The 24,280-nt window shown below is 44.2% G+C and overlaps 4 protein-coding genes across 6 annotated transcripts in view; all 4 read right to left on the bottom strand.

Annotated features, from left to right (window-relative positions):
• Window positions 1–1,977: 1,977 nt before the first annotated feature.
• Window positions 1,978–14,111, bottom strand: LOC144737538 (uncharacterized). Its single transcript, XM_078620269.1, has 3 exons — window positions 12,307–14,111; window positions 10,802–10,886; window positions 1,978–7,489 (listed from the first exon to the last, which is right to left on the bottom strand). Exon 3 carries the CDS (start codon window positions 7,447–7,449, stop codon window positions 6,277–6,279), a length of 1,173 nt encoding a protein of 390 aa, XP_078476395.1. The 5' UTR covers window positions 7,450–7,489; window positions 10,802–10,886; window positions 12,307–14,111; the 3' UTR covers window positions 1,978–6,276.
• Window positions 12,671–24,280, bottom strand: part of LOC144737539 (uncharacterized) — a 46,115-nt gene continuing 34,505 nt past the window's right edge. The window contains exons 5-8 of one of the 3 annotated variants that reach the window (XM_078620272.1): window positions 23,936–24,020; window positions 23,253–23,471; window positions 20,535–21,922; window positions 12,671–20,342 (exon numbers count right to left, since the gene is read on the bottom strand). The gene's annotated coding sequence lies outside the window, so the exon portion shown is untranslated. The remainder of the gene's footprint in view (window positions 20,343–20,534; window positions 21,923–23,252; window positions 23,472–23,935; window positions 24,021–24,280) is intronic. The other 2 variants (XM_078620271.1, XM_078620270.1) reach the window with 2 other exon arrangements.
• LOC144737540 (uncharacterized) lies at window positions 14,230–16,114 on the bottom strand. Its single transcript, XM_078620273.1, has one exon. The coding sequence runs from the start codon at window positions 16,112–16,114 to the stop codon at window positions 14,798–14,800; it is 1,317 nt and encodes a 438-aa protein (XP_078476399.1). The 3' UTR covers window positions 14,230–14,797.
• LOC144737537 (uncharacterized) overlaps window positions 14,230–24,280 on the bottom strand; it is a 66,616-nt gene continuing 56,565 nt past the window's right edge. The window contains exons 11-12 of the mRNA XM_078620268.1: window positions 20,535–21,922; window positions 14,230–20,342 (exon numbers count right to left, since the gene is read on the bottom strand). The gene's annotated coding sequence lies outside the window, so the exon portion shown is untranslated. The remainder of the gene's footprint in view (window positions 20,343–20,534; window positions 21,923–24,280) is intronic.

The following is a 24,280-nucleotide window of genomic DNA, read 5'->3' on the forward strand; positions in this document are numbered from 1 at the left end:
GGGAGAAGGACCACGTTTGCCAGGCAGTTGACGAGATGCTGGCTGCGGACATTTCCCCCTCTACCAGCCCGTGGGGGGCTCCCATTGTTTTGATTTAAAAACAACGGGATGGGAGTCTGCGCTTTTGCATAGATTTCCGCAAGCTGAACAAAATTTCTATGGCGTGGTTATTTTTGACCCTCGATTTGTTGTCAGGATTTTGTAAGCTGCCCTTGGATGAAGAATCTAGGCCTAAAATCGCGTTCCCAACACTCCAAGGCTTCTTCCAATTTAGTTTCTTCCCCATGGGGCTGCATTCCATTCCTGCCATGTTCCACCAGCTTATGGAACTGGTCTAGGCAGGTCTCCAATGCCTCATTTACCTGGACGACATAATTGTATTCGGGCGCACGTTTCAGGAGCATTTGCAGTGACTGCGGTCCATGTTTGTCAAAGTGCGTGCGGGTGGTCAATCTCAAATTTAAACCACTAAACTGTCATCTCTTGTAAACATCATTGCAGTATTGGGCTAAATTGTTAGTGAGTCCAGGATAGCCACGGATCCTGACAAAACTGTGCGTGCACACATGGCCAACCCCTAAGTTGGTGGGTGAAGTTCGCAGTTTTGTTCAGGTTTGCATCATTTCACTGGTTTGTCCCCAACTTCGTGACAATTGCAAAACCGCTCGATGCGCTCACTGCTAAGGGCCAGAGAATTCGGTGCGGGGAAGAGGCCGCGTTTGTTGCGTTACGCAATGGCCTCGTCAACACGCCCGCCTTCCCTCGGCTTCCCAGATTTCTATTTGCCCTTTGTGTTGGACACGGATGCCAGCGACACTGGAATTGGTGCTGTCCTATCTTGATTTGAAGCGTTTGTTACTGCAGGAATCCATACTCTTTGGTTCTTTCGGTAAAGTCACGTAGGTAGAAAAATAAAATAAAACAAAAAATAAGAAATCACGACGTTTCGATCGCAACACAAGCGGTCATCCTCAGGCGGAAAAAATAATCCAGCAGTGGAACTGCTGAACCAGCGAGAGAGCTGTTACAACAAGAGGTTATTTATGTGGCAATTGGCAAGCAAGCGGGGTCTGAGCTGGAAAGGAATTCCATCCCCGGACGCAAGTACGTCAGTTGTGTTAATGGGGGTGATTAGGGAGAGAGAGATTCGCATGAAATGAGCTTCCATCGCCGCATAAGAGTATCATCCCCGCATATTCATACAACAGCAGTGTTAATGGGAGATTAGCACTATGTTGATGGGAAAGATTATGCAGGGAGATTAGGGGGATTAGTAAGTTAATGTCATGTCTATGTGTAACACAAGCTGCGGCGCTGCCAACTGCGCTGTGAGTCCAGCGCATCCACGCAAGTGAACCATCGTAATGGTGGTCACGCCAGTGAGACACACAGCCCATCACACAGCCAGAGCCATCGAGACTAAGGGAGCAAAGGTGGCCATGTTAGTGAGACCCCAGCCCGTTAATGCAGAGGCACCTAACAGGGCAATGCAACTCAGAGAGTCGGAGATAACAGCCAAACGGCAGGAAAGATGGAAGCACCAAAGCAAGTTACGACTTTGCTTGGTTAATAACAATACTATCATGAAATCTTTTATACTGAATGTATAAAAGATTTAATACTGAATGTATAAAATATTTCATGATAGCATTGGCTTCACTGGATTTTAACTTGGGTAAAAAATCATAAAAAATATGAGTATCCTCCAACAACGTCCACTGTAAAATTTCGATTTAAAGCTTTCCTGACTGCAGGGATTCATCTTCTTGGTTCTTTCGGTAAAGTCACGTAGAAGGGAAATAATAAAATAATAAAAATAAAACATAATAAAATACAATTCTCACGACGTTTCGGCCACAACGCAAGCAGCCGTCCTCAGGTGAAGAACAGGTCTGTCGGAAAGACAGCGACAGACCTGTTCATCACCTGAGGAGTACGTGTCATTTGTCACAGTGTAATAAAGGTCGTTGAGGCGACTTCTGGAATCCGGTCTTTTATTCACTTTTCATTACAGCTTTCCTTCACGCTGCTGACAGCGTGAGAGGGATAGAGAGACGCGCCGCCACGTGGCAACCCGGAGCCCCGCTCACGTGCGGCCCCCTCCTCCGTTCGTTCCCGTTCTGACCACGTGTCGTTCGTCTTCACCCCTATTTAATACCCGGGTCACGTGGTACGTTTCCACCAATCCTGGTTAGCCTCTATGGAGTCTTCCAGGCTCCCTCGTAGGCTCCCGGGACCACACCCCTGACTCATCTCCCCATTGGCTGTGGCCAAAGCCAGCAGAACCAATCCTCTACTTACAGCTGTCACCTTTCCATTACGTCAGGGCCACGCCCCTAGGCTTCCCCCCATTGGCTATGGACCAGGACCGGCAGAGCCAATCATCGTGACGAGTTGTAATCCGTCAATGACCCAGATATAACCTCACATTACAACATGATAAACCCATACAGGCTTCTTACACTATGCACTGTACACACTATACACAACACCATACATATTTCACCACACATCAGAAAATTGACCACACACTACAATTCACCGCACACTATACTTTACACCACCATAAACCACAACTACACCACGCGTGGTGTATGCATGCATAACCAGCAAATGGGATGTACAATAGGCTTGCGCAGACCCATCCGGTTACCTTTGTGGTGAGTCAAACTGAGTTGCAGACGTTGTCTTGGGAGCAACACGTTTATTCAACTCTTAGCACAACATACTCCAAGCTATTAACACAACACACTCTCGAGTGGTGACCACCAAACTAACCATGCTACAACGGAACTAGACGCGGTTCCACTATCCCGGTCCGGACCACAAGCGGGGTCCCGGACCGCGTGGCTGGAGGCTTCAAGCTTGACGTGGATCTTCGGCCTCTCCAACAGTAAGAACCCCAAGCCCCTCTCAGGGCCCCCCTGATACAGCAGAACCACTGGTCACGACCATAATTCGTTCCATAACTTTGGTCGCAACCCGATTTGGTCATGACTCGAACCTTATTTCCCCATTGGATTGTATGTAAATACGATTAATCCGTTCCAGACTCCTACGAACTGTATATAAATATTGTTTTTGAAAGATTTTTAAGCACAAAAATTGTTAATTATGCCATAGAATTCACAGTGTAATAGTAAACTAAATGTAAAAACATTGAATAACACTGAGAAAACCTTAAACAGAGAAACTAACATTGCCGCGTCAAGGTTTAGAATCGTTCAACAAGATGATTGTTTCGTCTGCTACATCAGTCGGTCGATTCTGAGAGAGAGAATATTCGTATGAGCAATTCATGTTTCTATTGAAAGTAAGTTAACAGTAATATTTGGGTACAGTATTGTTTTTGGAAGCATTCACCATAATATCGTATGAACGTTTACTTCACCGCATCATCATATGAATGATGCGAGAAGATATTAACGGGATCTTATGTTAGCGATTTACGAACTCAGCGCTTTCGCTCTCTAAATTATGGCTTGAATGAGGGGGGAGGGGTATGACTACACTCACAAAATTAATATCTTACTAGGAATTTTATATAACAAAAGTTATATAACTTACGCTTTGTGTAATTGCAAAATTAATGCAAAAATACACAAAATACTGCACAGAGTTCACAGCGAATGAGCGCATGTCTGACCGAGACCGATTACTAAGCGAAACTGACTGAGCATGCCGCCACACGTGGGTCGCTGCTGTTTGTAAACAAACAGAAAATTTGGCGCTTACAAAAAAATGGCACGGAAGGGGAAATCGGCCGCGGCCGTGTTTGATCACCACCCAAGTATGTGTTCGTGACCAGATTAAAAAATGTTGTGCATTTTTTAGTCGGAACCCGATTTGGTCGTGGTCAGAAGCGTTCGTGACCAGAGGTTCTACTGTATCGGGCTGGGCTGGGGCTGGCTCCGCCTCTCGCCCCGCCCACCTTCTCGGTCTCTCTCGCCCCCTTGCCCGAAGGCTCTCGAGAGTTCTTCTTGGACCATGTGACCACCAATTGGCCCCCTCCACCGGTGCCCCCCCTCCAGTATCATCCGGTCACATGTCCCCAGGTCAGCCATAGTATCATGCCCCCAACGTAACCCGAGCTGGCTGACACTCTCACGCTCTCAACAGGAGCCCGCACCGCACGCTGTGCCACCGCGCTGAACCTGCGTTCACCCATGGTCGCGTGGATTTTGCTCCGGATACCGCGGTTTTCCCCTGCACATTTAGAGTCAAAATCACCACGCGTTTATAATATTTGACCGATAAATATTTCCACACGTTGATAAGCCCACTTTGTTTTGGGCAGGTTGCTTCTGAAAAAGAGCGGTATAGCTCAAATAGGCTATGCCTGGTAAAATAAAAATAAAAAACGTAGAAATATTTAAGATAGAAAAAAGTTTAAAAGTAGTGAGCCAGGTGAAGACATTTAACTTAAGCAGAAAATTAAAGCAAATGCAATCAGGCGAGGGCAGGAGGCAAGTCCCCGCACGGCTAGGCCCCGCATTGTAATGTTCAACCAGGACATCGATTCCATACTCGCTGCTACTCAATTGGTATCCCTACAATAGAAAAAAGGAGTGAGGCTGTACCTGGGTTCACAAATGCAACAACCACCACCACGACAACAACCAAGCTGTAAACTTAAATCTTGACTTAAAGCATTCGTGACTGCAGGAATTAATATTCTTTGGGTCTTTCGGTAGTCACGTAGAACTTTTTTTTTTTACAAAAAACTACGACGTTTCGATCACAACACAAGCAATCATCACGAGAAAAAAAGAAGGGGAAAGCTGCTGATGCTGGCTGTTTTAAAGGTTTTAAATGGGTGTAGCCCAAGGGTCATAAACGAAGTGGGCTGGGCTAATGATGTTAAAGTGAGAAATTGTATTGAGATTAGCGAATCTCACAATACAATTTCTCACTTTCTGCACCCTCGTTGTGGAGGTAGCTCTCCGATCTTACATTTACATGCAAATGTATCACTTTAACATCACTAGCTCTGCCCACTCCGTTTATGACCCTTGGGCTACACCCATTTCAAACCTTTAAAACAGCCTGCCTCAGCAGCTTTCCCCCTCTTTTTTCTCCTGATGATGATTGCTTGTGTTGCGATCAAAACGACGTAGTTTTTTGTAAATGTTTTTGTTCTACGTGACTTTACCGAGAGACCGAAAGAATACGATGTAAATGTGGAGCAGCAGCTTTGTTATCTTGTGACGTCATGCGGCAGCAGGCGGTGACGTCAATTACGGGGTTCAACACACAATCCCCTCCTCCAAGGAGCCTCATCTCAGTCAACCCATGCCACCTGGGTCTGCCCCGTGCACACAGCCTGGCACAAGCGCCGTGGTGACGTCACCGCCACTTAGTGACGAATGGCGGTTGTTGTTACTGTATGTGTACACTGTGCGTGGACAGACTGTATACTGTGTGGGTAAACTCTGCGTACACTGTGTACATGGTGTGGGTACACTGTGAGTGTACACTGTATGGGTGGTCCCAATAGTCGGGCAGCATTATCTTTTCATCAGCTGCGCTATGCTGTGTGGAAGCGACCTGGTCTGTCGCTCCGGTTCTTCTCGGCCACAGTAATGCCCTCCTTTCAACAGGCATGTGAAACGTAGACCCCCCCTAAATGGAACATCTGCGCTGGTTAGAAACATTCAGGCTGTAATGCCTACTCAGATTGAGGGAAGCCAAATAGAAGCACATTCTCTATTTATTGCAGAGGTTCAAGGTTCAAATCCCACAGGCACCCCTGACTACTCCAGTAACATTAAACCAAATATGCACCGTCTGCTTAAGTGGATGTAAAACATACTATTGTGTCATTCAAAACACATAGGTCATTGCATGTTGGTGTCATGGTCAATATTTGGGCAATTCCAAACATTATCCATAAATTACATAATGGAGATTACACATCAATCATCACCCCCTACTGACAGACTCATGCCCACATGCAGGCGACAGCAGGGTCATTGATAGAGGCAGCTGCCACTTGAAGGTGCTCTTCAAGTGTCTGTGATGAGATGTGAAACAAAACTGAGTTGCTGAGGCAATTAAGCAAGCACCATATAAATGCAAATATGAATATAATAGTGGAATACTTAGGAGCTTATTGGCTCTTGCTCCTGATTATTCATCTACCCAACCCACAGCTCCACAAATACTGGTCGCTCTTACTCTGCAGGTTGAACCCAGGAATTGAGTGTTCGACTACACGTTCTTTTCATTAAAGGCCTGTGACAAAGATGAATCTATTGGAGCTTCATTGTCTCAAGCTTACACATCTACCGGGTCTCTATTTGACTTTGTATTGTCTAAGAAGTCCACCCACACCTCCACTTCCACAAACTGCTGGGAGTTGCCTCGCTCTGCCTCACAGCCAGAATTCTCCTCCTGCTTCACGTTGCCTCCATCGATGTAAAGGTCCGATTTTGGAGTTGAATCTTCATCTTCACAGTTTACCGTCACTTTTTCGCTCTTCACCATCACTTTTTCACATTTCACCTTCACTTCTTCGCTCTTCATCACTTCTTCACATTTCACCTTGATACCTTTAAAAGTGTCCAAGCTGGGATTCACTTCTGGTTTCATGAGGAATGGGCTCATTGCAGCACTTTGACTTTCACAAGCCGATTTCAGACTCCATTTCTTGGGGATCTTCTGATGCTTGTGTGTCCTCTGGTGATGTTTAAGACTTGATGACTGTGCAAACGCCTTCTCACACAGAGTGCAACTGAAGGGTTTCTCTCTCGTGTGTGTTCTCTGGTGCTTCTTTAGAACTGATTGATTTGAAAATGCCTTGTCACACACAGTGCAACTGAAGGGTTTCTCCCCCGTGTGTGTTCTCTGGTGTTTTTGTAGATGTTGTAATTGTGCAAACGCCTTCCCGCACAGAGTGCAACTGAAGGGTTTCTCTCCCGTGTGTGTCCTCTGGTGTTTTTGTAGATGTTGTAATTGTGCAAACGCCTTCCCGCACAGAGTGCAACTAAAGGGTTTCTCTCCCGTGTGTGTTCTCTGGTGTTTTTGTAGATGTTGTAATTGTGCATACGCCTTCCCGCACAGAGTGCAACTAAAGGGCCTCTCTCCCGTGTGTGTTCTCTGGTGTGATACAAGACCGGATGACCGTGAAAACGCCTTCCAGCACACAGTGCACGTGAAGAGTTTCTCTCCTGTGTGTATTCTCTGGTGTCTATAAAGACCTGATGACCGTGTAAATGCCTTGTCACACACAGGGCACTTGAAGGGTTTCTCTCCTGTGTGTGTTCTCCAGTGTTTTTTAAGAGTAGATGACATTGAAAATGCCCTCCCACACACACTGCACGTGAAGGGTTTTTCTCCTGTGTGAGTTCTCTGGTGCTGTGTCAGATGTCCAACATGATCCGTGCTGTATGCACACTGGTTGCATTGTTGCCTTTTTCTACCGAGCTGCGCTGAGTGCCTTTGCTCCATCAAACCAATTTTGCAGAGGAAGTGTCAGAGGAAGTGTCAGCTGCAGACAGAAAAAAAGAATATCCAGACCATCTACGTCAGTATCGAGGCACAAAGGAATGCATATATACACAGTCACACATGACTTGCACGTCTATACTCATTCATATATTCATGATAGAGTGAAAAGGATTCTCAAATTCATCACACGGGCACACAATGAGACGGCAAATGGTCAGCCTGGAAGCCCTAGTATCTTCAAAATGAATGTTAACCTAAAACTCCAAGCACACAATTTCGGATGTCTGGCTACAAAAGGAATATTTATAAAAGCAAAATTCAGCTAACACAGCAAAGGGTGTTGACAATAATACTATTTGTATTATGCATAAATGCATGAATTAATGTTCAATCACAACTTAAAGGTGTGAAGCCAGGCTCAGATTTCCTGGAATGCTGGGATGAACAGATCTGACTTCAGCTGCATATGTTCAGTGTTCATTTCCTGTTTCCATTCTCGTAAAAAGTTCCAAAGGAAAACAAAAATAAACTATTGTTTTGATTTAACCTCCGTGTTCAATCGAGTTAATATACTTTACTGCAAATACAAACTTGACACTGTAACACACACTGGCATGGTAAAAAAGTGGTGGTGTGTTCAGAACCATACCTGGCCACCTTCATATGCTCCGTAATAATGCTTCCCCACAATAAGTGAAGTTTTCACGAATCAATCACGTTTGTTGTCGGCGATAATCAAACTTTAATTGTGATAACACTATGTAACACAATTTTTGTTCCTGGGTACTAAGTGTTGTTTTTTTTATTGCTTATGCCTAAAAGTCTAGAAAATGGCTCATTCCCCACAAACATTGCTTTTGTGACCAGAATTATACAAGAACTAAAAAAACTAATTAACCTGTTTTCTCATTGAAAAGAGGTACATTTCTAAATATCACTGTCCTGGTCACAAAAGCAAAGTTTTTGGGGAATAATAGCCATTTTTTTACTTTAGAGGTAAAAGCAATTAGGAAATAACACAAAATACCCAGGAACAGATTTTTTTTTTGTTACACGGTGGAATAACTGCACCACCGCTCCCCACATAGATACACTCTTATATACACATATATTTCACATGAATGCCATGTAAGTGTGGATCACTTGTCAGCAGGTCATGGGAATGATCCAGGTGTCAAGGGATGACTGACTGAGATGATTAACAGATGCACCAGCTGTGCTTCCTGCTGTCTTGCTACATTTCAGGCACCCAGCGTTCCACCCATTCATGTGAGCATTGCTACTCCAACCTCATTGTTGTTGCAGAGCAAATACCTCCTACTGCCCTGCAGCATACGTCACGGGCCTTTTCTAGAGACCGATCTTGACAGCAGGTCTGATCAACTCCACATCCTCCAATCTCTTCTCTAGCCAATGCCATGCCCGTTTAGCTCGTAACATCTGAGCTAACAGAAGATGCTTGAGCATTGTCTGTTTATGCGGAATTCATGACCCAACCAATGCAGCCTCGCCTGCCAAAGTCTCAGATTATATTCAGTACTGATATTTTAAGGCTCTGTAAGGTTTTAATACAATCTTGTTTGGTTCAATAGAGGGGATCATCGCCAGGCCAGCCTTAATTAAAAGCCAGAACAGACAGGCCTTAAAATAAGTTCATATTTTGCATGCACAGAAAAAGGAGTAATATCTGTGGCCAAGAAGAATTACAGCTCTATTCGTTCATTTATTAAAAAATCCTCTTGTCTTGGTGAGGTTTGTGGTGGCAGCACATACAGTAGGGCAGTCCAGACCTCCCTTTCCCTGGTGACAGACTCTAGCTCTTCCTGGGGAATTCCCAGGCGTTCCCAAAGCCAGCCAAGCGACATATTCCCACCAGAATGTCCTGGGCCAGGCCCCTGGGATGTCCCCCAGTGAGACGTGCCTGGTAGAGTTCCTGGGACAGTCTATTGGGGGGACTCCTTACAGATATTATATATTGATATCACTCATGGAACGATGCCTGGTGGCTAGGTGACCCACGAAACCCATTTGGGCTTAACCTGGAATGGCTGCGTGGCACCGTCCTGTGCGCCCACCATTCACAGGACGAAGGGTGAGAGGCGGGTGCGATGCCAATATGACAGGGAGAGGGGATGGTCTCAGACAGACTAGACCTTGGCGATGGACACCCACAGCTTTGTATGGAGCAAAAGTCCAGGCAGCTTTCACACAGTGTTACACAGTATAATGAAAGAATGCTGTTAGACAAATTTAAAGTGAGACTTTGGCTGCCAAACCAGAGCTGGTCGTGAACACATTAACCAGGCATGGAAGCTCCTCCACCACTTGTAGAACTGCCTGATTACTCATGGGGAGTTGAGCAGGTACAGTGTTGTATGACATGAAATTCCCAGGCAGGTGATTTATTTTGGTGGAACATACGCAAGGCCACCTTTCATGATGGAATTATCCAGGCACAGAACAAGATTATCTAACCCCATCTCCTTGAGTAGCCATTTCCAGATCATCAGCAGTTATAACATGGTTGACCAGAGAACGATCCCTTAACTATAACCAGGCATCGATGTGCGTATAATTTTAACTATAACGAATGCAATTTATTTATATGGCTATTGTGAGCTTCTCAAACTACATAATTAATGAAGATGCTATGTCATGTAATGCATGGGGCCAGAGTGAATTTCTGTCACAAGCCAAGTTGAACAGCAAATGGCTCCAACTCCTGGTCACGCAGCTTTAGACGGGCTTGCCCAAAATCATAAAAATCGTCAATGAATGTGAGCAGAGGCAGAGACATAAAAAACAAAGAACAACCCAATCCCCAAGTCTCGATATGGTACGATACACCTTAATTACATAAAAAAGCAGAGACATTACTCTTAGTGTTTGATTACTGAGACCTGAGCTAAGCCGGGTAACTTAGTTACTGCTGGATAAATACTATACTTCCGATGAAGTTTGTGAGTGAGTGGGGAGCGGTAGTGCAACGGTTAGCGTGCTGCGCTATGAACCCAGCGAGCCGATTTCTATTCCCACAGAGCCAAGCCACAACATGTGGCTGTCGTCTGATGAAGCTAGTTGGAATTAGTGTCAAAACGTTGTACTCAGATTGTAAATGTTGTGGCTTGGCTCTTCAACACACCGATATGCTGTACTAGTACACTACACTATACACTACCATACACTACACTATACACTGTACACTACTATACACTACACTACACACTAGTGCTGTACTTGTGACGCATTGGCCACGTTCTGTTTACGTGACAAACCCCTTACTAATTGGCAGTCGGGTGGTGGCGGGGTTAACGGCACATTGACTTATTTACGCGATCAATCCCAAACAAACCTGTATTATGGCTGTATATTTGGAGTTTGCGTGTCCCTCTCTCTCCGTGGTCGCGTGGATTCTCCTCCGGATCCTGCGGGTTTCCCTGCACATTTAGAGTCAACATCACCACGCGTTTAGAGTATTTGACCGATAAACATTTCCACAAGTTATTCTTTGGTTCTTTCGGTAAAGTCACGTATAAAGATAAAATAATAAATTAAATAATAGCATACGATGTTTCGATCGCAACACAAGCAATCATCATCAGGTATAATGAAATAGCGACATAAAATCTAACCAGAAAACTATAGACAGACATATAAGCAGACAGATATCACCAAGATACATAGAGCGAGCAACACAGGTACAGAGAGGGGTGATCGTCTCTGTGGGGTGGCCTTAAATAGACAGAGGGGGGCGGAGGCAGCGAGAGGGAGGGGTTAGAGACAAAATTTACATGTCAATGAGTACGAGGAGACGCGTAGAGAAGTACGCAGGCTTAGAGGGAGAAAGAAACACACTAAAATTAAATAACCTAGCAAAGTATCGAAATGTTATGTAAAACGACACAGAGAGTCGGTCAACACACAATTAACGCATAGCCTGGTCGATTACGTATTTCAAAGATTGCTAAGTTAGAATTTAAGTGTGAAAATTCCAAAGAAAGACAAAAGATAAAAACAAGAGGAACGGAGACACACAGACAGAGCAGAACCTAAGACCGACAAAAAACGAGTGTAGACAGAAAAAATTACACTAAATATACAGGCAGAGAGAGAGAACAAAAAACCCAGAGAGAGCCTGCGTACTTCTCTACGCGTCTCCTCGTACTCATTGACATGTAAATTTTGTCTCTAACCACTCCCTCTCGCTGCCTCCGCCCCCCTCTGTCTATTTAAGGCCACCCCACAGAGACGATCACCCCTCTCTGTACCTGTGTTGCTCGCTCTATGTATCTTGGTGATATCTGTCTGCTTATATGTCTGTCTATAGTTTTCTGGTTAGATTTTATGTCGCTATTTCATTATACCTGATGATGATTGCTTGTGTTGCGATCGAAACGTCGTATGCTATTATTTAATTTATTATTTTATCTTTATACGTGACTTTACCGAAAGAACCAAAGAATAATTCCTGCAGTCACGAAAGCTCCAAAATTAAGATTTCCACAAGTTGATAAGCCCACTGTGTTGTGGGCAGGTGGCTTCTGAAAACGAGCCGTGTAGCTCAAGTGGGCTATGCCTGGTAAAATAAAATAAAAACGTAGAAATATTTCAAGTAAAACAAAGTTTCAAAGTAGTGAGCCAGGTGAAGACAAATTAAACTTAAGCAGAGAATTAAAGCAATTGCAATCAGGCGAGGGCAGGAGGCAAGTCCCCGTATGGCTAGGCCCCGCGTTGTAATGTTTCAATCTGGACATCGATTCCATACTCGCTGCTACTCAATTGCTATCCCTACGAGGGAGTAGGAGCGAGGCTCTACCTGGGTTCACAACAACAACCACCACGATGTAAACTTCTCACCTCGGATCTCAGTGAGCGAGCGTGCGCGCAGCAGCAGCAGCAACCTGGTGGCTCATGACGTCATGCGGCAGCAGGTGACATGACGTCATTTGCGGGGTTCACACAATCCCCTCCCCCAACGAGCAGCAGGGTAACTTATGTTAATGAGAGGGGCCCATGTCAGGTGATGGTGCTTGGCTGCTGACCCCGTCCCAAATAAGCACTTTCCTGGAACGGAAATCGGCAGACCTGACGTCACGCTCAAACTCCCGGTGGAGGTGGATTTGGGGGGGTATATACCTCGGTGACATGACGTCACTAGTGGGGGACACCTCCCCCTCGCGTCTCACGCAAAGTTAATGAGTGGTGACGTCAGAGAGCGAGATCAGGGTTAGAGTTCAAGTTTATTTAGATTCCATTTCTATGGCTCCCTCTCTTGAACAGAGACCCATTGGGTGCGTGAGCTCAACAAAAACATAGTGAACATTCTCGTTGGTTCTTTCGGTAAAGTCACGTATAAAGATAACATAATAAATTAAATAATAACATACGACGTTTCGATTGCAACACAAGCAATCATCATTAGGTATAAATGAAATAGCAACAAAAAATTTAACCAGAAAACTATAGACAGACATATAAGCAGACAGATATCACCAAGATACATAGAGAGAGAGTAACACAGACACAGAGAGGGAGATTGTCTCGGTAGCGAGGCCTTAAATAGACAGAGCGGGGCGGAGGCAGAGAGAGTTGGAGGGGTTAGAGAAAAAATTAACATGTCAATGAATACGAAGCACGCCTGGTAAAGTACGCAAGCTTGAACATTAGGAGGGAGAAAGAACACACTAAATTAAATAACTTAGCAAAATATCGCAATGTTATGTAATACAACACAGAGAGTCGGTCAACACACAATTAACGCATAGCCTGGTCGATTACGTATTTCAAAGATTGCTAAGTTAGAATTTAAGTGTGAAAATTCCAAAGAAAGATGAAACATAAGACAAGAGGAACGGAGACACACAGACAGAGCAGAACATAAGAACGACAAAAACGAGTGGAGACAGAAAAAATACACTAAATACACAGGCAGAGAGAGAAAACAAAAAACCCAGGATAAGAGAAAAAGATAAACTTGGAACTTCCCCGTAGAAGTGGTTCAATCTTGAATTTGGAGCTTTCGTGACTGCTGGAATTACTCGTTGGTTATTTCGGTAAAGTCACGTATAAAGATAAAGTAATAAATTAAATAATAACATACGACGTTTCGATTGCAACACAAGCATCAGGTATACTTGGTGATGATTGCTTGTGTTGCAATCGAAACGTATGTTATTATTTAATTTATTATTTTATCTTTATACGTGACTTTACCGAGAGAACCAACGGGTAATTCCTGCAGTCACAAAAGCTCCAAATTCAAGATAGTGAACATTGTGTGTGTACACTGTTTGTTGGCGCAGTCGGGGAACAGGTGGTGCATTGGCCAGTCATCTCAGTCAGTCGACGCATGACACCTGGATCTACCCCGTGCACATAGCCTGGGACAAGCGCCGTGGTGACGTCACCACCACTTAGTGGCGAATGGCGGTTTTTGTTACTGTGTGTATACACTGTGCATGCACAGACTGTTTGTATACTGTGTGGGTAAACTGTGTGTACGCTGTGTACATGGTGTGTGTAGATCTTGTGGGTACACTGCGTGTGTACACTGTGTGAGAGTGGTCCGAATCAGTCGGGCGGCATTATCATTTCATCGGCTGCGCTATGCTGTGTGGAAGCTACCTGGTCTGTCGCTCCGCATGAAGCTTCGGTTCTTCTCGGCCAGTCATGCCCTCCCTTCTGTAGGCATGTGAAACGTGGACCACTCTAAATGGAACATCTGCACCAGTTAGAAACATTCAGGCTGTCATGCCTACACTCAGATTGAGGGAAGCCAAGTGGTAGCACATTCTCTATTTATTGTAGAGGTTCAAGGTTCAAATCCGACATGAATGTCTGGCTACTCCAGTAACATTAAGCAAAACATGCACCATCTGCTTAACAGGGGATGTAAAACATACTATTGTCATTCAAAACACAGAGGTCATTGCATGTTGGTGTCATGGTCAATATTTGGCCAATTTCAAACATTATCCAGAAATTACATAATGGAGATTCCACATCGATCATCACCCCCTACTGACAGACTCATGCCCACATGCAGGCGAGAGCAGGGTCACCTTATCACACAGAGTCATTCCACTTGGGGGTGCTCTTCGAGTGCCTGTGATGAGATATGAAACAACCGAGTTGCTGAAGCAAGCAAGCACCATATCAATGCAAATATGAATATAACAGTGGAATACTTGGGAGCTTATTGGCTCTTGCTCCCGATTATTCATCTACCCAACCCACAGGTCAACAAATACTCGCCGCTCTTACTCTGCAGGTTGAACCCAGGAATTGAGTGTTCGACTTCACGTTCTTTTCATTAAAGGCCTGTGACAAAGGTGAATCTATTGGAGCTTCATTGTCTCAAGCTTAAAACATCTAACGGGTCTCCATTTGACTTTGTATTGTCTAAGAAGTCCACCCACACCTCCACTTCCACAAACTGCTGGGAGTTGCCTCGCTCTGCCTCACAGTCAGAATTCTCCTCCTGCTTCACGTCGCCTCCATCGATGTGAAGGTACGATTTTGGAGTTGAATCTTCATCTTCACATTTTACCTTCACTTCTTCGCTCTTCACCATCACTTCTTCACATTTCACCTTGATACCTTTAAAAGTGTCCAAGCTGGGATTCACTTCTGGTTTCATGAGGGATGGGCTCATTGCAGCACTTTGACTTTCACAAGCCGATTTCAGACTCCATTTCTTGGGGATCTTCTGATGCTTGTGTGTCCTCTGGTGATGTTTAAGTCTTGATGACTGTGCAAACGCCTTCTCACACAGAGTGCAACTGAAGGGTTTCTCTCCCGTGTGTGTTCTCTGGTGGTTCCTTAGAACTGATGGATATAAAAATTCCTTGTCACACACAGTGCACCTGAAGGATTTCTCTCCCGTGTGAGTTCTCTGATGTAATACAAGAGCAGATGACTGTGCAAACGCCTTCTCACACAGAGTGCAACTGAAGGGTTTCTCTCTCGTGTGTGTTCTCTGGTGCTTCCTTGGAACTGATTGATTTGAAAATGCCTTGTCACACACAGTGCACCTGAAGGGTTTCTCTCCTGTGTGTGTTCTCTGGTTTATTTGTAGATGTGGTAATTGTGAAAACGCCTTCCCACATAGAGTGCAACTGAAGGGTTTCTCTCCCGTGTGTGTTCTCTGGTGATTTTGTAGATGTTGTGATTGTACAAACACCTTCCCACACAGAGTGCAACTGAAGGGTTTCTCTCCCGTGTGTGTTCTCTGGTGTTTTTGTAGATGTTGTAATTGTGCATACGCCTTCCCGCACAGAGTGCAACTAAAGGGTTTCTCTCCCGTGTGTGTTCTCTGGTGTGATACAAGACCGGATGACTGTGAAAACGCCTTCCAGCACACAGTGCACGTGAAGAGTTTCTCTCCTGTGTGTGTTCTCTGGTGTCTATAAAGACCTGATGACCGTGTAAATGCCTTGTCACACACAGGGCACTTGAAGGGGTTCTCTCCTGTGTGTGTTCTACAGTGTTTTTTAAGAGTAGATGAAATTGAAAATGCCCTCCCACACACACTGCACTTGAAGGGTTTCTCTCCTGTGTGAGTTCTCTGGTGCTGTGTCAGATGTCCAACATGATCCGTGCTGTATGCACACTGGTTGCATTGTTGCCTTTTTCTACCGAGCTGCGCTGAGTGCCTTTGCTCCATCAAATCAATTTTGCAGAGGAAGTGTCAGAGGAAGTGTCAGCTGCAGACAGAAAAAAAGAATATCCAGACCATCTACGTCAGTATCGAGGCACAAAGGAATGCATATATACACAGTCACACATGACTTGCACGTCTATACTCATTCATATATTCATGATAGAGTGAAAAGGATTCCCAAATTCATCACACGGGCACACAATGAGAGGGCAAATGGTCAGCCTGGAAGCCCTAGCATCTTCAAAATGAATGTTAACCAAAAACTCCAAGCACACAATTTCGGTTGTCTGGCTACAAAAGGAATATTTATAAAAGCAAAATTCAGATAACACAGCAAAGAGTGTTGAAAATAATACTATTTGTATTATGCATAAATGCATGAATTAATGTTCAATCACAACTTAAAGGTGTGAAGCCAGGCTCAGATTTCCTTGAATGCTGGGATGAACAGATCTAACTTCAGCTGCATATGTTCAGTGTTAATTTCCTGTTTCCATTCTCGTAAAAAGTTCCAAAGGAAAACAAAAATAAACTATTGTTTTGATTTAACCTCCGTGTTCAATCGAGTTAATATACTTTACTGCAAATACAAACTTGACACTGTAACACACACTGGCATGGTAAAAAAGTGGTGGTGTGTTCAGAACCATGCCAGGCCACCTTCATATGCTCCGTAATAATGCTTCCCCACAATAAGTTAAGTTTTCACGAATAAATCACGTTTGTTGTTGGCGATAATCAAACTTTAATTGTGATAACACTATGTAACACAATTTTTGTTCCTGGGTACTAAGTGTTATTTTTTTATTGCTTATGCCTAAAAGTCTAGAAAATGGCTCATTCCCCACAAACATTGCTTTTGTGACCAGAATTATACAAGAACTAAAAAAACTAATTAACTTGTTTTCTCATTGAAAAGAGGTAAATTTCTAAATATCACTGTCCTGGTCACAAAAGCAAAGTTTGTGGGGAATAATAGCCATTTTTTGTAATTTAGAGGCAAAAGCAATTAGGAAATAACACAAACTACCCAGGAACAATTTTTTTTTTGTTACACAGTGGAATAACTGCACCACCGCTCCCCACATAGATACACTCTTACATACACATATATTTCACATGAATGCCATGTAAGTGTGGATCACTTGTCAGCAGGTCATGGGAATGATCCAGGTGTCAAGGGATGACTGACTGAGATGATTAACAGATGCACCAGCTGTGCTTCCTGCTGTCTTGCTACATTTCAGGCACCCAGCGTTCCACCCATTCATGCGAGTATTGCTACTCCAACCTCATTGTTGTTGCAGAGCAAATACCTCCAACTGTGCTGCAGCATACGTCACGGGCCTTTTCTAGATACCGATCTTGACAGCAGGTCTAATCAACTCCACATCCTCCAATCTCTTCTCTAGCCAATGCCATGCCCGTTTAGCTCGTAACATCTGAGCTAACAGAAGATGCTTGAGCATTGTCTGTTTATGCGGAATTCATGACCCAACCAATGCAGCCTCGCCTGCCAAAGTCTCAGATTATATTCAGTACTGATATTTTAGGGCTCTGTAAGGTTTTAATACAATCTTGTTTGGTTCAATAGAGGGGATCATCGCCAGGCCAGCCTTAATTAAAAGCCAGAACAGACAGGCCTTAAAATAAGTTCATATTTTGCATCCACAGAAAAAGGAGTAATATCTGTGGCCAAGAAGAATTACAGCTCTATTCGTTCATTTATTAAAAAATCCTCTTGTCTTGGTGAGGTTTGTGGTGGCAGCACATGCAGTAGGGCAGTCCAGACCTCCCTTTCCCTGGTGACAGACTCTAGCTCTTCCTGGGGAATTCCCAGGCGTTCCCAAAGCCAGCCAAGCGACATTCCCACCAGAATGTCCTGGGCCAGGCCCCTGGGATGTCCCCCAGTGAGACGTGCCTGGTAGAGTTCCTGGGACAGTCTATTGGGGAAACTCCTTACAGATATTATATATTGATATCACTCATGGAACAATGCCTGGTGGCTAGGTGACCCACGAAACCCATTTGGGCTTAACCTGGAATGGCTGCGTGGCACCGTCCTGTGCGCCCACCATTCACAGGACGAAGGGTGAGAGGCGGGTGCGATGCCAATATGACAGGGAGAGGGGATGGTCTCAGACAGACTAGTCCTTGGCGATGGACACCCACAGCTTTGTATGGAGCAAAAGTCCAGGCAGCTTTCACACAGTGTTACACAGTATAATGAAAGAATGCTGTTAGACAAATTTAAAGTGAGACTTTGGCTGCCAAACCAGAGCTGGTCGTGAACACATTAACCAGGCATGGAAGCTCCTCCACCACTTGTAGAACTGCCTGATTACTCATGGAGAGTTGAGCAGGTACAGTGTTGTATGACATGAAATTCCCAGGCAGGTGATTTATTTTGGTGGAACATACGCAAGGCCACCTTTCATGATGGAATTATCCAGGCACAGAACAAGATTATCTAACCCCATCTCCTTGAGTAGCCATTTCCAGATCATCAGCAGATATAACATGGTTGACCAGAGAACGATCCCTTAACTATAACCAGGCATCGATGTGCGTATAATTTTAACTATAACGAATGCAATTTATTTATATGGCTATTGTGAGCTTCTCAAACTACATAATTCATGAAGATGCTATGTCATGTAATGCATGGGGCCAGAGTTAATTTCTGTCACAAGCCAAGTTGAACAGCAAATGGCTCCAACTCCTGGTCACGCAGCTTTAGACGGGCTTGCCCAAAATCATAAAAATCGTCAATGAATGTGAGCAGAGGCAGAGACATAAAAAACAAAGAACAACCCAATCCCCAAGTCTCGATATGGTACGATACACCTTAATTACATAAAAAAAGCAGAGACAATACTCTTAGTGTTTGATTAATGAGACCTGAGCTAAGCCGGGTAACTTAGTTACTGCTAGATAAATACTATACTTCCGATGAAGTTTGTGAGTGAGTGGGGAGCGGTAGTGCAACGGTTAGCGTGCTGCGCTATGAACCCAGCGAGCCGATTTCTATTTCCACAGAGCCAAGCCACAACATGTGGCTGTCGTCTGATGAAGCTGGTTGGAATTAGTGTCAAAACGTTGTACTCAGATTGTAAATGTTGTGGCTTGGCTCTTCAACACACCGATATGCTGTACTAGTACACTACACTATACTATACACTGTACACTACTATACACTACACTACACACCAGAGGTGGGACAAAGTCATTGTTATGCAAGTCACAAGTAAGTCTCAAGTCTTTGCTCTCGAGTCCCGAGTCAAGTCGAGTCAAAGATGAGGCAAGTCCCAAGTCGAGTCAGAAGTCGAAGCCTGCAAGTCTCAAGTCGAGTCCAAAGTCCTACCATTTTTGTTTCGAGTCATTTCAAGTCCTCTTACCACAGAAATAAAATTTATACAAATCATGTATGTCTGTAAGATTTGTATTTATTTAAACCTCTTTTTATACAATGACATTAATCAAACACAGTAAAAAACAGAAAATTTAATTTTCACAAAAAATGCTCTTATTTCAACAGCATATTGCACTATAACAATGCACAGCAGCTTCAGTCCTGTATTGCATTGACCTCATATTGCAAAACAGTTTAACTTTCAAATAGACATGGGTTCTTTTAGCCTAAACTTTTTTAAACATGTCATCAATAAAATCCTCACTCCTCAAAATTATCACTTCTGAAAAACTGGACCAACCTGATAATATAATTGGAATGCCTCCATAGAGACTGGTGTGTATGAGAGAGAGAGAGCTGTGTGGACAGGTGATGAGCAGAGAGTGAGTGTGTGTGCGCATGCGTGCTGTGGACAGGTGGAGGGAGGCCCCTACACTGCATTGCATTTGCAAAAGATCAAATTGGCCAAAAGTCTGTCAGTCATTTGTGCACGATGGGGACGCAGAATGATGCCACCATGGCTGAAAACTCGCTCCACTGGAGCACTAGAAGCAGGCACTGCCAAGACTCGGATGGCTACTTGAAAGAGTGAAGGAAGAGTCTTACTGTTCAGTGCCCAGAACAAAAGGGCATTCTGTCCTTCTGCCATGTCAATGTAGTGACTTAGCTGTACTGCTGGTGGGGTCCCAACATCCCTTTTCTGCCTCTTATGGTATGCAGCAAACAGCCCTTCTCCTTCCATGTCCTCTAGTTCTTCTTCAGCAGGCACCGGCACAGGCACAGGTTGCTCCGTCTCTGCAGCATCTTTCAGGATCAATTCTAAAAAAACGTGTCACAACAGCAGAAACAAAAGAGCTCTTATTACCATTACTGATGTTGATGATACTGTGCAAGACTGAAAATTGTTATTATTGTTAAAGTCAGATTAATATCACATTAGATCCTAGATCAGATTAAGATCAAATTATTTTACGTTGCATTTAAGTTGCATTGCAAGTCAATAAGATTTACCTTTAACTCGTTGTGCCACCTCTGCCTTGATGTCACGGTTGACCAGCACATGGGGCTCAATCCACAGCAGACAAAAGGCTGGATCCAAGGCAGCTGCTTTCAGGTAGACTGTGTCTGAAAAGGGGGCAGTGATCCCTTATTGAGACTGGGCCATTTTCACATTAATGAAGATCCCAAGAAATCTTTTTTCCAGGGATGCCTGCAGACCTCCGACCAGGCCGCTCAGGAAACGAACTTGAGGCTTCAGCTTCTCAAGATGGTGATTGAGGGACAAGACGGATGGAACAACTGCACTGATTGTAATGACTTTCTCCCCCTGTGTCAAATCAGTTGCTTCTCCGAACGGTTTCAAGATGTCCACCAACTCCTTCAGCAGATTCCACTCTCGTAGTGTGAATGACAGTTCTTTATGCCCGGCCTTCTCAAGAACTGCGCAGAGCTTTTGCTGATCACAATGAAGGACTGCTTTCACCTGCCGCAGTGTAGAATTCCACTTCGTGCTCACTGCAGCAGGGATGCCTCTGTGCTCCCCAAATTCACCATCGAATATGTCTTTAAACGTTGTGCTTGTGTGGAGCAGGGAGCTAAGTTTTGATAACTTGGAGAGAGAAGGACATGCCGCTTTTGTTTCTTTCAAACCGTCTCCCACCACCAGCTGCAATGTGTGTGCAAAACACTGCAGGCGCTGTTTCTTTGCCATAGCAGCATCGACGGTTTGCTGGTCTTCTAGGGTTAAGTCATGCCATAGCTCAGGATCATCAAGATTATCTCCAGCATCATCATCTTCCTCCTGTTCGCTGGGGAAGCAGACCGTAAATGCCTTGCGCATGTTAGCAGCATTGTCACTAATGATATAGTCCAATTTAGCTTTGATGTTGTATTCATCACATATTGCCTCAAATTGGTCACAGATGCGCTCCGCTGTGTGAGAGCCTTTGAAGCGGTTGCAGGCCAAGAGATTTGTCTTTAGCTGTACCCTCTCTGCATCTCTCTCCATCCAGTGCACAGTGACACCAAGGAATCCCCTCATCTTTCGATCAGACCAAATGTCCACAGTGACTGAAACATGGTCAGTGTTGCTCAATTGAGTTTTTAACTTTGAACGTCTCTCCTCAGCAAGGCTCTCTGTTTTTGTGGTCAGCGTTCGGCGACAGACTGGGGTATACTTGCTGTCCAGCACAGCCAGAAAGTGACGAAAGCTCTTATTTTCCACAATAGATAGAGGAAAATTGCAATCAATAATCAAGTCAGACAGTATCGCATTGGAGATGGCCTTCTGCTGTGGGTGGCTCATGCTGTAACGCCCTACACGAGTGTCCAGGAATTGTGAGATTGAAGGCTGTTGTGGTTCATCTACGATGCTTTTGTTCATCTGGTATTCTTCATACCTGTAACAGAAAAGAATATGAAACAGATGTCAGAAAATCCCTTATAGCCACACATGTTGTATTTGAAACTACTCTTTACTCATATCAATGTTGTTGTGTTAATATTCATTGTCTATTGTACACTACGGTATACGATAATACATTTCAGTTTCAGTGTATGCAATATTAAGAATATTTTCACTGCTTCAAAAGTCATAAGAAAGCCCTTTCCTCAAGAAACTGAAGTCATATGCTTTATAGCAGTGGTTTTCAAAGTGGGGACGGGGACCCCTGGGTGCCGCGAGGGGGTGCTAGGGGGGCCATGGCACGTTGGCATGAAAAGTATAGCAAAACAAAATAATTGAATAAATTAAATAAGTAAAATAAACCAAATTAAACCAAAAATAAGCTAAACAATATCTCCATTAGTTAAGAACTGCACTATAATAATCTATTGCATCTCTGAACATTACTACTATAATCGTTATTATTTTATTATATACTGTATATATCCCAGTGGTGCGCTGCCTCACAGACCTAGACTACGGTAGCACGCTATGTCCATGCGCTGCCTGCTGTTTGGGCATGATATGAAAAGGGAAGGCTAATGGTGGATCTTCTGTGACTGTGTCATTTTCCTCTTTACAGTGTATATGTCTTACTATGTTTCCTGTTGTACTTGGATGGGTTTAGGGATGCACCAACTCCATCGAGTTGTGAAAGGAGGTGCACAGAAAAAAGAGTGTGGCACGGCCCATGTCAGGGGGGCCTTGGCTGGAATCTACTGGTATATGGGGGGCCTTGTCATGGTAAAGTTTGGGAACCCCTGCTTTATAGTTCACTCTCTCCTGCACACCAGATTCCATGGTGCCTTGCTGCATCACACAGCAATTGCAGGTCTACTGCTGTCTCATTCATTGTTTAATTGTGATAGTTTATGTCTTCAGCGACAGTTCAGCTTAGTTGTGATTAACCAAAATTACATAAACGACCTCAATGAGGCAGCACACCAGCCACTCTGAAACTGAACGATTGAAAGAGTAAAACTGGAAGGCCTGTTTTTGTCTCATGTGTATTGGAGAGACTGAGATATACATTTGTGTTTATCCGTCTAGCAGCAAGGTAGAAATTATACTTTAAAACGGACATTGACATGATGTTGAAGAGGTTTTCCATCTGAGTGTGCTACACTCATGTACCTCATATAATCGGGGTTCAAAAATCCCTATTTTTGTAAGCATTAACCAGCAAGGGAGACGTGCGTTTACTGTCTCGTTGATACAGTAAATATGCAGCAGCTAGTAAGTTACGGTACATCCGATAAGGTGCTTAGCATTCGTTCAAAACTTACCTTTCTTTGTGCAACTTCAGGTGTCGAACAAAGTTAGACGTTGTGGCAGCACCGTCTGTAATCTTCGACCCGCATGTTTTGCAAATTGCAACTCGTTTTTTGTCGACTACATCGTAATTTTTATAGCCAAACGAAACTATCTTCGGTATCATTTTGCCAACTGGCGCGTTGTTGCTTGTTGCGCTTCATTGGTTGTCTTGCAATGTGCCTGCTTAGATGCTGTCCAATCAAAACAACGTGGGACTACAGTGATTGGATGTCGTGCAGGCAGTGCGCGAGCTCTCTGCATGCATACAGGTGGTGCACATTTTTTTCACAGATGCAGATAAACTGAGAGCAGCGCGGCCGTGTGAACATTTTTTCCCCCAGTTTTCATGGGAAGTAGCAAGTCTTCTCGAGTCAAAAGGCGCAAGTCCAAGTGAAGTCACGAGTCATTGATGTTAAAGTCCAAGTCGAGTTGCAAGTCTTTGTACATTTTGTCGAGTCGAGTCTGAAGTCATCAAATTCATGACTCGAGTCCAAGTCACATGACTCGAGTCCACACCTCTGCTACACACTAGTGCTGTACTTGTGACGCATTGGCCACGTTCTGTTTACGTGACAAACCCCTTACTAATTGGCTGTCGGGTGGTGGCGGGGTTAACGGCACATTGATTTATTTACGCGATCAATCCCAAACAAACCTGTATTATGGCTGTATATTTGGAGTTTGCGTGTCCCTCTCTCTCCGTGGTCGCGTGGATTCTCCTCCGGATCCTGCGGTTTTCCCTGCACATTAAGAGTCAACATCACCACGCGTTTAGAGTATTTGACCGATAAACATTTCCACAAGTTGATAAGCCCACCTTGTTGTGGGCAGGTGGCTTCTGAAAACGAGCGGTGTAGCTCAAGTGGGTTATGCCTGGTAAAATAAAAAAAAAACGTAGAAATATTTCAAGTAAAACAAAGTTTCAAAGTAGTGAGCCAGGTGAAGACAAATTAAACTTAAGCAGAGAATTAATGCAAATATAATCAGGCGAGGACAGGAG

The sequence above is a fragment of the Lampetra planeri genome, chromosome 71 (assembly GCF_965212315.1).
Source record: "Lampetra planeri chromosome 71, kcLamPlan1.2.h2, whole genome shotgun sequence".
In the NCBI taxonomy this organism is placed as follows: Eukaryota; Metazoa; Chordata; class Hyperoartia; order Petromyzontiformes; family Petromyzontidae; genus Lampetra; species Lampetra planeri.

What these genes read in the sequence shown, in the direction of transcription:
- LOC144737538 (XM_078620269.1), bottom strand. Translation starts at nt 7,449, where the DNA reads ATGGAGCAAAGGCACTCAGCGCAGCTCGGTAGAAAAAGGCAACAATGC.
- LOC144737540 (XM_078620273.1), bottom strand. Translation starts at nt 16,114, where the DNA reads ATGGAGCAAAGGCACTCAGCGCAGCTCGGTAGAAAAAGGCAACAATGC.